This window comes from Danio rerio, chromosome 8, assembly GCF_052040795.2.
Source record: "Danio rerio strain M-AB ecotype USA chromosome 8, GRCz13ab, whole genome shotgun sequence".
Taxonomy (NCBI): domain Eukaryota; kingdom Metazoa; phylum Chordata; class Actinopteri; order Cypriniformes; family Danionidae; genus Danio; species Danio rerio.
Genome location: NC_141028.1, coordinates 61,385,001 through 61,399,491, shown reverse-complemented (window position 1 = coordinate 61,399,491; position 14,491 = coordinate 61,385,001). Strand labels below are relative to the sequence as shown.

General features: G+C 37.2%; 3 protein-coding genes across 29 annotated transcripts in view; 2 read left to right on the top strand and 1 right to left on the bottom strand.

Annotated features, from left to right (window-relative positions):
• mmp23ba (matrix metallopeptidase 23ba) overlaps positions 1-14,491 on the bottom strand; it is a 568,642-nt gene that overhangs the window by 258,774 nt on the left and 295,377 nt on the right. The gene's annotated exons all lie outside the window — the stretch shown is intronic.
• tlr9 (toll-like receptor 9) lies at positions 2,661-8,513 on the top strand. Of its 2 annotated transcripts, XM_087263012.1 has the most exons (2): positions 2,661-2,798; positions 3,930-8,513. In XM_087263012.1, the coding sequence occupies exons 1-2, from the start codon at positions 2,766-2,768 to the stop codon at positions 7,104-7,106; spliced, it is 3,210 nt and encodes a 1,069-aa protein (XP_087119138.1). In that variant the 5' UTR covers positions 2,661-2,765; the 3' UTR covers positions 7,107-8,513.
• The window catches only part of LOC101883379 (ELKS/RAB6-interacting/CAST family member 2-like), a 26,772-nt gene continuing 23,687 nt past the window's right edge, over positions 11,407-14,491 (top strand). For all 26 annotated transcript variants that reach the window (XR_015498642.1, XR_015498640.1, XR_015498641.1 and 23 more), the window contains exons 1-3: positions 11,407-11,623; positions 12,467-12,511; positions 13,170-13,325. Coding sequence is in view for 1 of the 26 variants with exons in the window: in XM_087265656.1 (XP_087121782.1) it covers positions 11,510-11,623; positions 12,467-12,511; positions 13,170-13,325 (315 nt within the window). In the remaining 25 variants the exon portion in view is untranslated. The remainder of the gene's footprint in view (positions 11,624-12,466; positions 12,512-13,169; positions 13,326-14,491) is intronic.

Here is a 14,491-nt window from a genome sequence, read left to right as displayed (position 1 = left end):
TTTACATTAAATTTCTGTAATTTAATATCCGTCATTTTACAGTAAATTTCTGTAATTTAATATCCGTCATTTTACAGTAAATTTCTGCAATTTAATATCCGTCATTTTACAGTAAATTTCTGCAATTTAATATCCGTCATTTTACAGTAAATTTCTACAATTTAATATCCGTCATTTTACAGTAAATTTCTGTAATTTAATATCCGTCATTTTACAGTAAATTTCTGTAATTTAATATCCGTCATTTTACAGTAAATTTCTGCAATTTAATATCTGTCATTTTACAGTAAATTTCTGCAATTTAATATCCATCATTTTACAGTAAATTTCTACAATTTAATATCTGTCATTTTACAGTAAATTTCTACAATTTAATATCTGTCATTTTACAGTAAATTTCTACAATTTAATATCCGTCATTTTACAGTAAATTTCTACAATTTAATATCCGTCATTTTACAGTAAATTTCTACAATTTAATATCCGTCATTTTACAGTAAATTTCTGCAATTTAATATCCATCATTTTACAGTAAATTTCTGCAATTTAGTATTCATTATTTTGCAGTAAATTTCTGTAATTTAATATCCGTCATTTTACAGTGAATTTCTGCAATTTAATATCTGTCATTTTACAGTAAATTTCTACAATTTAATATCCGTCATTTTACAGTAAATTTCTGCAATTTAATATCCGTCATTTTACAGTAAATTTCTGTAATTTAATATCCGTCATTTTACAGTAAATTTCTGCAATTTAATATCTGTCATTTTCCAGTAAATTTCTGCAATTTAATATCCGTCATTTTACAGTAAATTTCTGCAATTTAATATCCCTCATTTTACAATAAATTTCTGTAATTTAATATCCGTCATTTTACAGTAAATTTCTGCAATTTAATATCCGTCATTTTACAGTAAATTTCTGCAATTTAATATCCGTCATTTTACAGTAAATTTCTACAATTTAATATCCGTCATTTTACAGTAAATTTCTGTAATTTAATATCCGTCATTTTACAGTAAATTTATGTAATTTAATATCCGTCATTTTACAGTAAATTTCTGCAATTTAATATCTGTCATTTTACAGTAAATTTCTGCAATTTAATATCCATCATTTTACAGTAAATTTCTACAATTTAATATCTGTCATTTTACAGTAAATTTCTACAATATCTGTCATTTTACAGTAAATTTCTACAATTTAATATCCGTCATTTTACAGTAAATTTCTACAATTTAATATCCGTCATTTTACAGTAAATTTCTACAATTTAATATCCGTCATTTTACAGTAAATTTCTACAATTTAATATCCGTCATTTTACAGTAAATTTCTGCAATTTAGTATTCATTATTTTGCAGTAAATTTCTGTAATTTAATATCCTTAATTTTCCAGTAAATTTCTGCAATTTAATATCTGTCATTTTACAGTAAATTTCTACAATTTAATATCCGTCATTTTACAGTAAATTTCTGCAATTTAATATCCGTCATTTTACAGTAAATTTCTGTAATTTAATATCCATCATTTTACAGTAAATTTCTACAATTTAATATCCGTCATTTTACAGTAAATTTCTACAATTTAATATCTGTCATTTTACAGTAAATTTCTACAATTTAATATCCGTCATTTTACAGTAAATTTCTACAATTTAATATCCGTCATTTTACAGTAAATTTCTGCAATTTAATATCCGTCAGTTTACAGTAAATTTCTGCAATTTAATATCCGTCATTTTACAGTAAATTTCTGTAACTTAATATCCGTCATTTTACAGTAAATTTCTACAATTTAATATCCGTCATTTTACAGTAAATTTCTGCAATTTAATATCCGTCATTTTACAGTAAATTTCTGCAATTTAATATCCGTCATTTTACAGTAAATTTCTGCAATTTAATATCCGTCATTTTACAGTAAATTTCTGTAACTTAATATCCGTCATTTTATGGTAATTTTTTGTAATTTATTGACCATTATTAATTAATGCAATTTTTTTAAATAATTGTACTCATTTTTAACAAATTTCCAACAACTAATTTATATTTGTCTTTGCCATGATGGCAGTACATCCTAATTTACTAGTTATTATAAAAGATGCTACTCTTTTTAAAGTGCAATTTAATTAATTAGGGTAATTAGGCAAGTTATTGTATAACAGTGGTTTGTTCTGCAGACAATCGAGAGAAAAAAATCTTTTAATATTGACCACAGCATCTTTAAAATAATTTTTATTCCAGCCAAACTAAAATAAATAAGAAAAAAAGAAAAAGGGGGAAAAATAAATAACTTTTTTCTAGAAAAAATAAAATAAAATAGCAAATGCTATGGTGAAAATGTCTCTGTTAAACATCACTATAATATTTAAAAAATGTATCTCAAAGGTCTCATATTTTCCCCTTTAATTCCCCCAATATCAGTATGACAGTGGGCACTAGTGTGAGCTACAACTAAAATGCTAAACCATGCACGAAGAGAGGAATAAATCTAAAGCAAAAGTTGAAAAAAAAACTCAACTGACTTTGGTTTATTGGAACGTCAGTCTTTTATTTTCAGTAGCGATAACCAGAAATAGCTAATAGGACTCCCTGTTTCATCACATGCTTCACCACTTCTGAACATCTGTTCCTCGATCTGTTTGCCTGATAGACTGACTTTCACTTCCATCTAATGTTCACTACGGTAATATGAATATATCGCCTTAGCTTTACTTGGTTTCTTTGCTTCCCCTTATAAATGTAAGACACACTGCTGCATGGACATGTCAGAGTTGGATTGCAAACGTTTGGTAAGTTATTATTATTATTGTTATTATTATTATTATTATTATTATTATTATTATTATTATTATTGTTATTATTATTATTATTATTATGTGTATTTTAAATGATAGGGAAGGTATCAAATAGTTTGCACATGAGTCTGAAACAAAATAGTTTTTAAAGATATAATACAGCCCGAAAAGTAGAGCCCAGATTAACTTTTATTTTTGAATGAACATGTTTGTTTTGGTTGCAATATGATGGAGTATTATTGAATTCATATTTTCCCAAAAGTTATTTAAAACATTACAATGGAAAATTAAACCCCCTTTGTTAATTGAATGTGATGTGTGGACTCTAAAAGGGGATTTCTCATCTTTGAACCACATTTAAGAAATTATAAGCCTTATCTTCTAATAATTCAGTGGCCTGGAGTGCATTATTCTGCTTAAACTATGATTCCCACACCTAAAGCTCAGACTTTTGTCAGGTTTCTGTTCTCAAACTGCTCCTTTGTGTAACACTAGTTTTTTCCACATCTCCTCCTCCTTCTTTTGTGTTTTTATTTTTATTTTTTATTGTTGTAGCTGTGAAATATCTCATTCAGCGAAGTGATACAGAGCTGTAAAGCGCTCTAAACCTGCCAGAACTATTCAGCTGTGTGTTTATCTGACAATAACCAAACACCTTAGAGTAATCATCAGCCAATCAGAATCAAGCATGCAACTGCATTGCATATTATTATTTTATGGGTCACAGACGAGACCATTTTGGTGTCCTCGTACAATTAAATTTAAAAACAAATGTGATTTTACATGCATAAGAAGCATATTAATATGCATATAATCATCTCTGAGAAGAAAATATAAAACAGGACACTTTAATACAACAAAAAATATGTAATAATAATATTTATTATTAAAAATATATGTAGAAGAAATTAAGAGGAGAATTCTTATTATCTTTTTTATTATCTTAATTGTGTGTGTGCGTGTGTGTGTGTGTGTGTGTGTGTGTGTGTGTGTGTGTGCGTGTGTGTGTGTGTGTGAGCATATGCTTTTTTGCACACAAAATGGCTGGTCTAGTGTTAAAGCGAGGGTAAAAAAAAAGTTAAAGCAAATAATAGACTTTTCTGATATTCGTATTCTCATTTCCAGGCCATGTTTGGACCAATGGTGTCCTTGATTCTGCTTCTGAATCAGTTCCAACTCTTCGCAGCTTCACATCCTCAGTTTTATCCGTGTGAAAGTCACTTCACCAAAGACGGACACATAAATGTGGACTGCCAGCACAGACGGCTCTCTAAAGTCCCCAGGTTCACTTCTCCCTCAGTTATATCACTCAACCTGAATAACAACCATATACACCGCATTAAAGGGGATGCATTTTCTGGTCTACCCAATCTCAAGTATCTCAGCCTGATGTGGAACTGTATATCAGACCGTCTTAAGGAGGCAAGATGGCCGTTATGCAGTGTGAATATTGACCCGGATGCATTTGTTGGACTGAAAAACCTCACTTCCCTTCAGTTAGCTGGGAACAGCTTGAAGATGATTCCTCCTCTGCCAAAGCAGCTTGAAGTCCTGGGACTGGAATTCAACAATATTTTTAATATCGTCAAACCTTTAGGCACACCACAACTAAAGCAACTGCTGCTAAGCAAGAACTGTTTCTACGCAAACCCATGCCACCAGCCTTACTTTATCAACTCAAGTGTGTTTCAGGATCTTCCTGAGCTTTTGAACCTCACCCTTAGTTACAACAACTTGACTGCCATTCCCTCGTATCTTCCAGGTTCACTAGAAAGTCTAGACTTGCGAGAGAATACAATTGATCACATCAATAAAGAGTCCTTTGCAAATCTCAGAAATCTGCGACATCTCAACCTGGGGTGGAACTGCCAAAGGTGCGACCACGCTTCTGATCCCTGCTTCCCATGCCCAAACAACCAGTCTCTGGATCTCCATCAGGATGCCTTTTTGGACCAGAGAGACTCCCTAGTGAGTCTGCATCTGCAAGGCAACTCGCTTCGTACTCTTCCTCGACATCTCTTCATAAACCTACACAAGCTCCAAGAGTTAGATCTCTCAAGCAACTTTCTAGCCTTCACCATCCAAAACGGCACCTTTTACGAGGAGCTCCAGAATGTTGTGATTCTCAATCTTCTCTACAACTATGAACCCCTGAAAACCTTTCCCGAATTGAATCTGTCACCGTACATAGAGAAGATGGCGTCTCTCAGAGAGTTGTACCTGAGTGGGTTTTTCTTCAAGAAGCTGTCAAACCGCAGCATTGCACCTTTGGTCAGACTTCCAAGACTTGAGGTCTTAGATTTACGCATGAACTTCATCTGCGACATTAGCATTGACGGTCTTAGCCAGCTGAGGACATTAAGAAGAGTAGATCTTTCCCAGAACATGCTCGCCTTTAGTTCGTGCTTTTCAACATGCACTTCTGAAGCAGAACACCAAATCCCTGACAGACATGGCAATGAACAGTTCAGCCTCCAAATGCAAGAACTCCCCATTCTGAATGCAGAAACACAAGGCTCAAATCCAGACTACTGTTCGTTTTATTTCTCCATGTGGCATTTCAAAAGACAAATCTGCTCTAAAAGCTTATATTTTGACCTGTCTCAGAACAACATCCCTTGGCTGAACGCAAGCACTTTTAGAGGCATGGACAGAGTGGCATGTGTAGATCTGTCCTACAACTACATCAGCCAAACTTTAAACGGCCACCAATTCTCACATCTGAGCAAACTATCTTACCTTAATATGGCGTACAACCGTATTGACCTGTATTCCGACAAGGCCTTTCAGGAGGTCAGTGGCACCCTAAAGGCTCTTGACCTCAGCAATAACGAGTTCCACTTTATAATGAAGGGAATGGGGCATCAGTTCACGTTCCTCACGCACATGTCGTCTCTTATAATACTAAGTCTAGCAAACAATCACATCGGTCTCCGGATCTCAAACATCCTCACCAGCGCTTCTCTGAAGTATCTCATTTTCTCTGGGAATCGTTTGGACATATTGTGGGACTCTTGGCGTAATCAATACATAAACCTCTTTCAGGGACTCACCAACCTTACGCACTTGGACATCTCTGAAAATCAGCTCAAATCTCTCTCCCCAGAGGTAATCGTGAACTTGCCTTTGAGTCTCCAAGTTCTCCGAGTCGACTTCAACATGTTGACGTATTTCCCGTGGGCAAACATCTCAGTTCTCCAGCAACTCTGCTACCTCAATCTGAGTTCAAACATGCTTTCGTACTTGCCCAATATTAACTTTGAGCTCCGTCTCACAGGACTGGATTTAAGTCACAACCGACTGGTTGCAATTCCAAAGGTATTCCTTAGTCAGGCAGCAAACCTTAAAAACCTCAATCTCAACAACAACCAACTCAAGATTCTTGACGTCCAGGCTCTCCCCTTGCCATTCCACAAGGGTTGTACTTTCATTCCCGGTGGGCAGCATAAAAACAGGTCCTCCTGCAAACTTGTCCTACATGCCAATCCTTTTACTTGCAGTTGTGTTATTTCAGGATTTGCCAAATTTCTTAGAGAAACCGATTTGGATGTGCCTCATCTCACTACACAGGTTCACTGTGGTTTCCCGGAGTCATTAGCCGGCGTGAATGTCCTCTCGGTGGATCTTCGCTCATGCCAGGAGATATTCGGAGGAGTCGCCTTCCTCTGTACTTCACTATTGACACTAGCAGCAACTTGCGTTCCTCTCCTGAAGCATCTCTACGGCTGGGATTTGTGGTATTTAATCCAGATTCTGTGGACTGGACATCGGGGACACACTCCAGCTAATGGCAACCCCACGGACAACCAGTATGATGCATTTGTGGTCTTCGATACCAGTAATAAGGCAGTCAGGGATTGGATCTACAAGGAGATGCTTGTGAGATTGGAGAACCGGGGAAGATGGCGCTTTCAGCTTTGCCTAGAAGAGCGTGACTGGATTCCTGGAGTCTCGTGCATTGAGAATCTGCACAAGTCCGTTTACAGCAGCAGAAAGACAGTGTTTGTGTTGACCAGCCCTGGGGGTTATTCTGACGCAAGTGGAATAGTACGTCAAGCCTTCCTTTTGGTGCAGCAGAGACTTCTGGATGAGAAGGTGGACGTCGCTGTTCTGGTTTTGCTGGATTTTCTCTTCCCCAAATTCAAGTACCTTCAGATGAGAAAGCGACTCTGCAAGAAGTCAGTTCTGTCCTGGCCCAGAAACCCCCGAGTGCAGCCGCTCTTCTGGAATGACCTGCGCGTCGCTCTCGTTTCTGACAATGTTAGAGCCTACAACAAGAACGTCACGGAGAGCTTCTTCTGAAAACAGGGCCAGGAGCGTAACCTTATTTTAATTTAAAGAAACAAAATTTGGAGTCTAGGGGGGTCAGTTTCAAGCAGTTATAAACAATAATTGAGTGGTATTTTGAGCTTGAAGTTCACCACACGCTAAGAGACTTGTAAAAAGGGGCTTAAGTGGTCCCATGATTGGAATAATGTGTGATATATAGTCATATTGGGTACGTCTCAGTCAGTTCCCTTGCTCAGTAGTCAGTGCACTAATCAGGGAGTCAACTATTTTAAACAACACAGGCTCACTCTAAAAACATAGCTTTATATACAATTCTGGAGATCGTGAATTATTTAGCCAGAAGTACGTTTAGCCACATTACGTCTTTTAAATAAACGCTACTAGGCCATATGATGCCGTTCCTTTTAACACTTATCAGCTAACCACTTACCTCCGTATAGATGACTTTCACTCTGTTACTAGTTCGTCCATTGGCTCGCCGTGTATGTCGGCAGACTTGAGATGCAGTGAGGAGTTTGTCACAATGACGGGGTTCAAGTCCATTGAAGAACGGTTCCAGAAAGTGTGTAAGACAAAAACAGAAGCCAAACAATAAATAACAGGGGAAGAATGTGGTAAAATTTGAAAACGTGGTAAAAATCAGACGAGGGCTTCTCTTTTTCTGGATTGTCTTTGAAAACTGCAAGGTAGGTTTAGGGAAGTGGGTGGGTGGGTCAGTCAGTGCTTTTGAAAACACTATCGGTTGAGTTTATGGAAGGAGGAGAATAGGTCAGTCAGTCAGTCAGTCGACAGCGGCCTCTGGTGGATTTACGTGAGAACAGCATGCGGAAATGGCAACTTGTGGGAGAAATTTGAGATCTGAAAAAGCGCACACAGCGGCCTCTGGTGGATTTGTGAAAACAAAAACTGCAGAAAACGTAGCTCCTAGGACGTATTTGGTGTTCTCCAGAAATGTATACAGGGGTACATTTTCAGAATGAGCCTGGGTTGATTTTAAAGAGGACCAAATATGCTGCATTTTACAACATGCAAAATCATGTCCCTGGATTGTGTGTGTGTGTGTGTGTGTGTGTGTGTGTGTTTGTCTGTGTGTGTGTGTGTGTGTGTGTGTGTGTGTGTGTGTGTGTGTGTGTGTGTGTGTGTGTGTGTGTGTGTGTGTGTGTGTGTGTGAACTGTCAGCTCAAAATACCACACAAATTATTTCAAGTCATTCTTAAAACTGACCCTTTAAGTTTTAAACCAAATTGTGCCATTTTGTTGACTGTCACTTTAAATTCAAATGAGATCCCTGCAAATGATGGGCTGGACTTTCCCCCACAAGGACACATACAAAGAGAAAATAAGAATAAAAAGTGTGTCTGCAGACTGTTTTTATGACGTGTGTTTATAAAAAATGTAATAAATAAGCTTCTTACTAAATATACTCACATTTGGTCTCTAATGTTTAAACCCCGTTATGATGGTGATTTTTGTATAATTGGTCCTCTGTAAGTGCTGTCTCAATTGCAAAACTCTTTAAGTGCACTGAAATGTTCAATCTCTGTAAAGTCTCACAGTGAACTGTTGAAATTAGGGAGCTTTAATGGACACTGCTGCTTTTCATGAAACCAGAATCATGCGAATTAAATGATCAAACAATAACAATGAGCGAGAGATGTTTTTATTTATATAATTTGAAACGAGAATCTTTCTTTACACTAAATCACTGCAGGTTAACTATGTCATAATAACTTTAACTGTTAAATTAGTTACTAGTTAATTAGTTAACGTTATTAGTAACTAATAAAGTTATGGTCACTAATAACCTTAACGTTTCGAAAGATATGCTTGTATACACCAGATGCAAATGTTGTTGCTAATATACCAAAGGTCTGAAACTACTATCTCAAACATCAGAACTATATAACAGATATCTGTTCCCCTTATTATGTCAGCTGCCATACCAGTGTTGTGCAGCAGGTGGCGGTGTTTGTTCTTCACTCAGGTTTTCCACTACTATTAAAGGAGAAGATGCTCAAGTAGTAAAATAATGCTGCACTTCTACTGTTTTTTACAGAGCTTGTTTTGTTTGTATGCTTTGTTGGTTTGGGACAACTACATATTGTATAATCATAGTTTTAATAACTCATCTCTAATAGCTGATGTCTTTTCTCTTCTCCATGATGACAGCACATAATATTAGACTAGATATTCTTCAAGACAGTAGTATTAAGCTTAAAGTGACATGTAAAGGCTTCACTAGGGTAATTAGGGTAAAGTTAGGGTAATTAGGCAAGTCATTGTATAACAGTGGTTTGTTCTGAAGACAATCCAACACTAATATTGCTGAAGGGGCCAATAATATTGGGCTTAAAATGGCTTTAAAACAATTAAAAACTGCTTTATTCTAGCCAAAATAAAACAAATATTAGAGGAAATATGTTAAACATGGGCGAGGCCGTGGCGCAGTCGGTAGTGTTGTCGCCTCACAGCAAGAAGGTTGCTGGGTCGCTGGTTCGATTCTCGGCTCAGTTGGCGTTTCTGTGTGGAGTTTGCATGTTCTCCCTGCGTTTGTGCGGGTTTCCTCCGGGCGCTCCGGTTTCCCCCACAGTCCAAACACATGTGGTACAGGTGAATTGGGTAGGCTGAAATTGTCCATAGTGTATGAGTGTGTGTGTGTGGATGTTTCTCAGAGATGGGTTGCGGCTGGAAGGGCATCCGCTGCGTAAAAACTTGCTAGATAAGTTGGCGGTTCATTCCGCTGTGGCGACCCCGGATTAATAAAGGGACTAAGCCGACAAGAAAATGAATGAATGAATGTTAAACATGTAAGACAGCAGTTTAAAAGAGAGAAATCAGAGAAAGTGAAGGGGAAAGTAGTGGTGCTTCTCGTATGAGGAACTGCTGCACCTGCTGGACCACAACAGCCTTAATCTACATCACTCCGGCACTTTTCACTTTCAGTTTTTCATCATCATGTAACCGCTGTTTTCAGGAAGTCATTCACACTCTACAGCCTCTAAAAATAAAATGAACTGAAAGATGAGACTTGACGTTGAGTGCTAGTTTTAGCATTTGTTTTTATCAAATCATGTAAATTAAAAAACATTAATGAACTTGTTCATATTTTATCTTTTTTTCATTGTAATGTAAATCACCAGGAATGTAAGGGATTTTTCTTTTTCTTTAAAAGAGTATTATCTTTGTTTTTTATACACTCACCAGCCACTTAGTACCAGGTTGGACCCCCTTTTGCCTTCAGAACTGCCTTAATCCCCTTCATGGCGTAGAAATATTCCTCAGAGATTTTGCTCCATATTGGCATGATAGCATCACACAGTTGCTGCAGATTTGTCGGCTGCACATCCATGATGCCAATCTCCCGTTCCACCACATCCCAAAGCTGCTCTATTGGATTGAGCTCTGGTGACTGTGGAGGCCATTTGAGTACAGTGAACTCATCGTCATGTTCAAGAAACCAGTCTGAGATGATTGAGCTTTATGACATGCTGCGTTATCCTGCTGGAAGTAGCCATCAGAAGATGGAGACACTGTGCTCATAAAGGGATGGACATGGTCAGCAGCAATACTCAGGTAGGCTGTGGCGTTGATGCTCAATTGGTACTAATGGACCCAAAGAAAATCTCCCCCACACCATTACACCACCACCAGCAGCCTGAACCGCTGATACAAGGCAGGATGATCCATGCTTTCATGTTGTTCAGGCCAAACTGTGAGCCGAGCATCCGAATGTGTCAGCAGAAATGGAGACTCATCAGAGCAGCAACGTTTCTCCAATCTTCTATTGTCCAGTTTTGGTGAGTCTGTGTGAATTGTAGCCTCAGTTTCCTGTTCTTAGCTGACAGGAGCGGCACCCGGTGTGCTCTTCTGCTGCTGTAGCCCATCCGCCTCAAGGTTGGACGTGTTGTGTGTTCAGAGATGCTCCTCTGCGAGTGCTTATTTGAGTTACTAATAAGTGTGAATGGGTGTTTCCCAGTTCTGGGTTGCAGCTGGATAGGCATCCGCTGTGTAAAACATATGCTGGAATAGTTCATTCCGCTGTGGCGACCCCTGATGAACAAGGGAAAATGTATGAGTGAACTTAACAATAGGTGAACTCATGTTTCTAAGTAGCTGCATGATGTTTTTATACAGTGTGAGGTGAAAACACCCCGGTATGAATTATTGATTTCGGCTTCCGTTCACCATCTGGCTGTGTCATTATTACAGAGATCACACACTGTCGAGGGAAGGAAGACAGAGAGTTAAAAAGGAAAATGAATAATAGATAGAGTCCACAGAGATGACATGCAGAGGAGGAAACCTAGACTGAGAGCAAATATCCAGCTTAGGTCTCATGAAGAGAGCAGTTCATCTGTTTAAGACGAGCGCAGGTGATCCCCAGGATGGTGTAGGGCACTAAGAAGTGTGCGAGAATGACGAGTCGGCATCCGTGTTTCTATCGAGTTCCTCCACAGGAGTTACACAGGAGAAACACCGTCACCGACACCACACAGACCAAAGTCCTCAACACCGTCATCAGTGTGAAGGTGAGCGCTCTTACACCTGCTCTACACCTGAAGCAGGTATTATACACACACATCACAACATACGATAGGGAGTCATAGTGCACACTGTAGTGCTCTTAAACTCTACTATAGTCAAATAGATTCATTCATCTGCTGTGGTGATTCTGTGTGTGTGTGTGTGTGTGTGTGAGAGAGTGAGTGTGTTGTTTGACTGTGTATGTGAGTGTTTGTATGTGTGTTTGTGTAAGAGTGTATGTGTCTGTGACTGTGTATCTGACCCTGTGTGTAAGTGTGTGTCTGCGTGTTTGCATGTGTGAGTGAATGTGAGTGTGTGTAAGCTTGTGTGTATGTATATATGTGTGTGTGCTAATAAGTATGTGAGAGAATGTTTTGTGTGAGTGTGTGTCTGAGTGTTTGAAAATGTGTGTGTGTGTGTCTGTGTGTATGTGAGTAATTGTGAACTTGTGTGTATGTATATATGTGTGTGTGTGTGAGTCTGTGTTTGTGTGTGTTTGTGTGTTTGTGTGTGTGTGTGTGTGTGTGTGTGTGTGTGTGTGTGAGCGAGCGAGACTTAACATGTGTGTATGAATGTGTGTGTGAATGTTTACAAGTGTGTGTTTGTGTAGGTGTTTGCTTGTGTGTGTGTGTGTGTGTGTGTGTGTGTGTGTGTGTGTGTGTGTGTGTGTGTATGTGTGAGTGTTTGTCTGACTGTATGTATGTGTTTGTGTGAGTGTGTGTGTAAGTGTGATAGTGTTGTGTGTGTGAGTCAACAGCAGCTGTCACGCTCATGCTCTTTCACACATATCATATGCACTCTTATCTAATATTCATACTCCTATTTATGTGTAATATTCTGTGTTTCAGAGAACAACACCAGCTTTGTGTTATGAGCCTGACTTCATATGGAAGGTACTGTACTGTACCACACACACATGCACACACTTAATTATTTATTTATTTATTTATTTATTTATTTATTTATTTATTTATTTATTTATTTATTTATTTATTTATTTATTTATTTATTATGTTTGTTTATTACATTTATTTATTTATTATATTTATTTCATTTTATTTTATTGTATTAATTAATTGATTATTTAATTTCTTATGTTAATTTACTTCTAAAAATTATTTATTGTATTTAATCATTTGTTTTATTTATATATTTATATTTATTCATTTATTTTATTTTATTAATTAATTAATTTAATAATTAATTAAATAAATAATTAATTATTAAATTTATTTATGTATTTATTTTTTAATTTTATGAATAATTTAATAATTTAATTATTATATTTATTTATCTATACAAAATTATTTGCTATATTTATTTGTTTCTTTTATTTATTTCTTTTATTTATTTATTTATTTATTATATTTATTTATTTATTTTTTCATTCATTAATTCATTTTATTTAGTAATTAATTTATTATTTATTTTATTAATTAATTTCATTTCTTGTGGGTGGGTGGGGTGCAGTTATCTGTTCTTTGAGAGATCTGTTTGACGTTATTTCTCCATAACATGTATTTTCTTCTGTTCATGCCGTGTCCCACACAGGACACCAAAATCACAGCGCTGGAGAGGAATATTCGAGACCTGGAGGACGAGATCCAGACCATGAAGAGCAATGGCCTGGTGCAGACAGACAGCCATGGAGAAGAGTTCAGGCAGATGGAGGTCTACAAGAACCACTCCAAGTTCATGAAGAACAAGGTTAGACTGGACTGCTGTAGTCGTGGCTGGAGACGTCATGTTATTACTACATTATTAATGTTATTAATCTAAAGTGCTCAGCTGTAGGGAAGAGCAGTAGAAGACCAGCTTTCACTCAAGACTTCACCTCACCTTACAAAAATGTACTACAATATGTGTTGTAGGTGGTTGCTAGGCTGTTCTGAGTCTTTGCTACAATGTTGCAAACTGGTTGCAGGTGGTTGATAAAGGGTTGCTATAGGCTCTTCAGAGTTATTGCTACAATGTTGCAATGTTGTTACTATTGTGTTGTAGGTGGTTGCTAAATGGTTGCTAGGCTGTTCTCAGTCATTGCTACAATGTTGCAAAATTGTTGTAGGCTGTCGCTAAATATTTATTTGGCTATTCTGCTTCATTGCTACAGTGTCGTAAAATTGTTACTAGTGTGTTATAGGTGGTTGCTAGGCTGTTCTGAGTCATTGTTACAATGTTGCAAAATTGTTACTGTTGTGTTGTATATAGTTGCTAGATGGTTGCTAGGCTGTTCAGAGTTGTTACAATGTTCGAAATTGTTATTGGTAGGTACTATTCTGTTCCGAGTCATTGTTATAGAGTTGTTAAATTGTTAATAGTATGTAAGTGGTTGCTAGGCTGTTCTGAGTCATTGTTACAATATTGCAAAGTTTTTGTAGGTGGTTGCTAAGTGGTTGCTAAGTGGTTGTTCGGAGTCGTTGTTATAATGTTGCAAAATTGTCGATGGTTGATATTCTGTTGTGAATCATTGCTTAAATTATGGTAAATTGTTACTATTGTGTTGTAGGTGGTTGCTAGGCTGTTCTGAGTCACTGCCACAGCGTTGTATAATTGTTGCTAGTGTAAAGTAGGTGGTTGCTAAGTGGTTGCTAGGCTGTTCTGAGTCACTGCCACAGCGTTGTATAATTGTTGCTAGTGTAAAGTAGGTGGTTGCTAAGTGGTTGCTAGGCTGTTCTGAGTCACTGCCACAGTGTTGTATAATTGTTGCTAGTGTAATGTAGGTGGTTGCTAAGTGGTTGCTAGGCTGTTCTGAGTCACTGCCACAGTGTTGTATAATTGTTGCTAGTGTAATGTAGGTGGTTGCTAAGTGGTTGCTAGGCTGTTCTGGAGGTTTTTTCACATTCCAAAGGTGTAGTAGTTTAACAGAGACCAGA

Excerpts from the sequence above, each read along its gene's own strand:
- tlr9 (XM_087263012.1), top strand. The coding sequence starts at position 2,766 with ATGGACATGTCAGAGTTGGATTGCAAACGTTTG. Across the intron at positions 2,799-3,929 it reads AGTTGGATTGCAAACGTTTG|GCCATGTTTGGACCAATGGT; the intron begins GTAAGTTATTAT and ends TCTCATTTCCAG.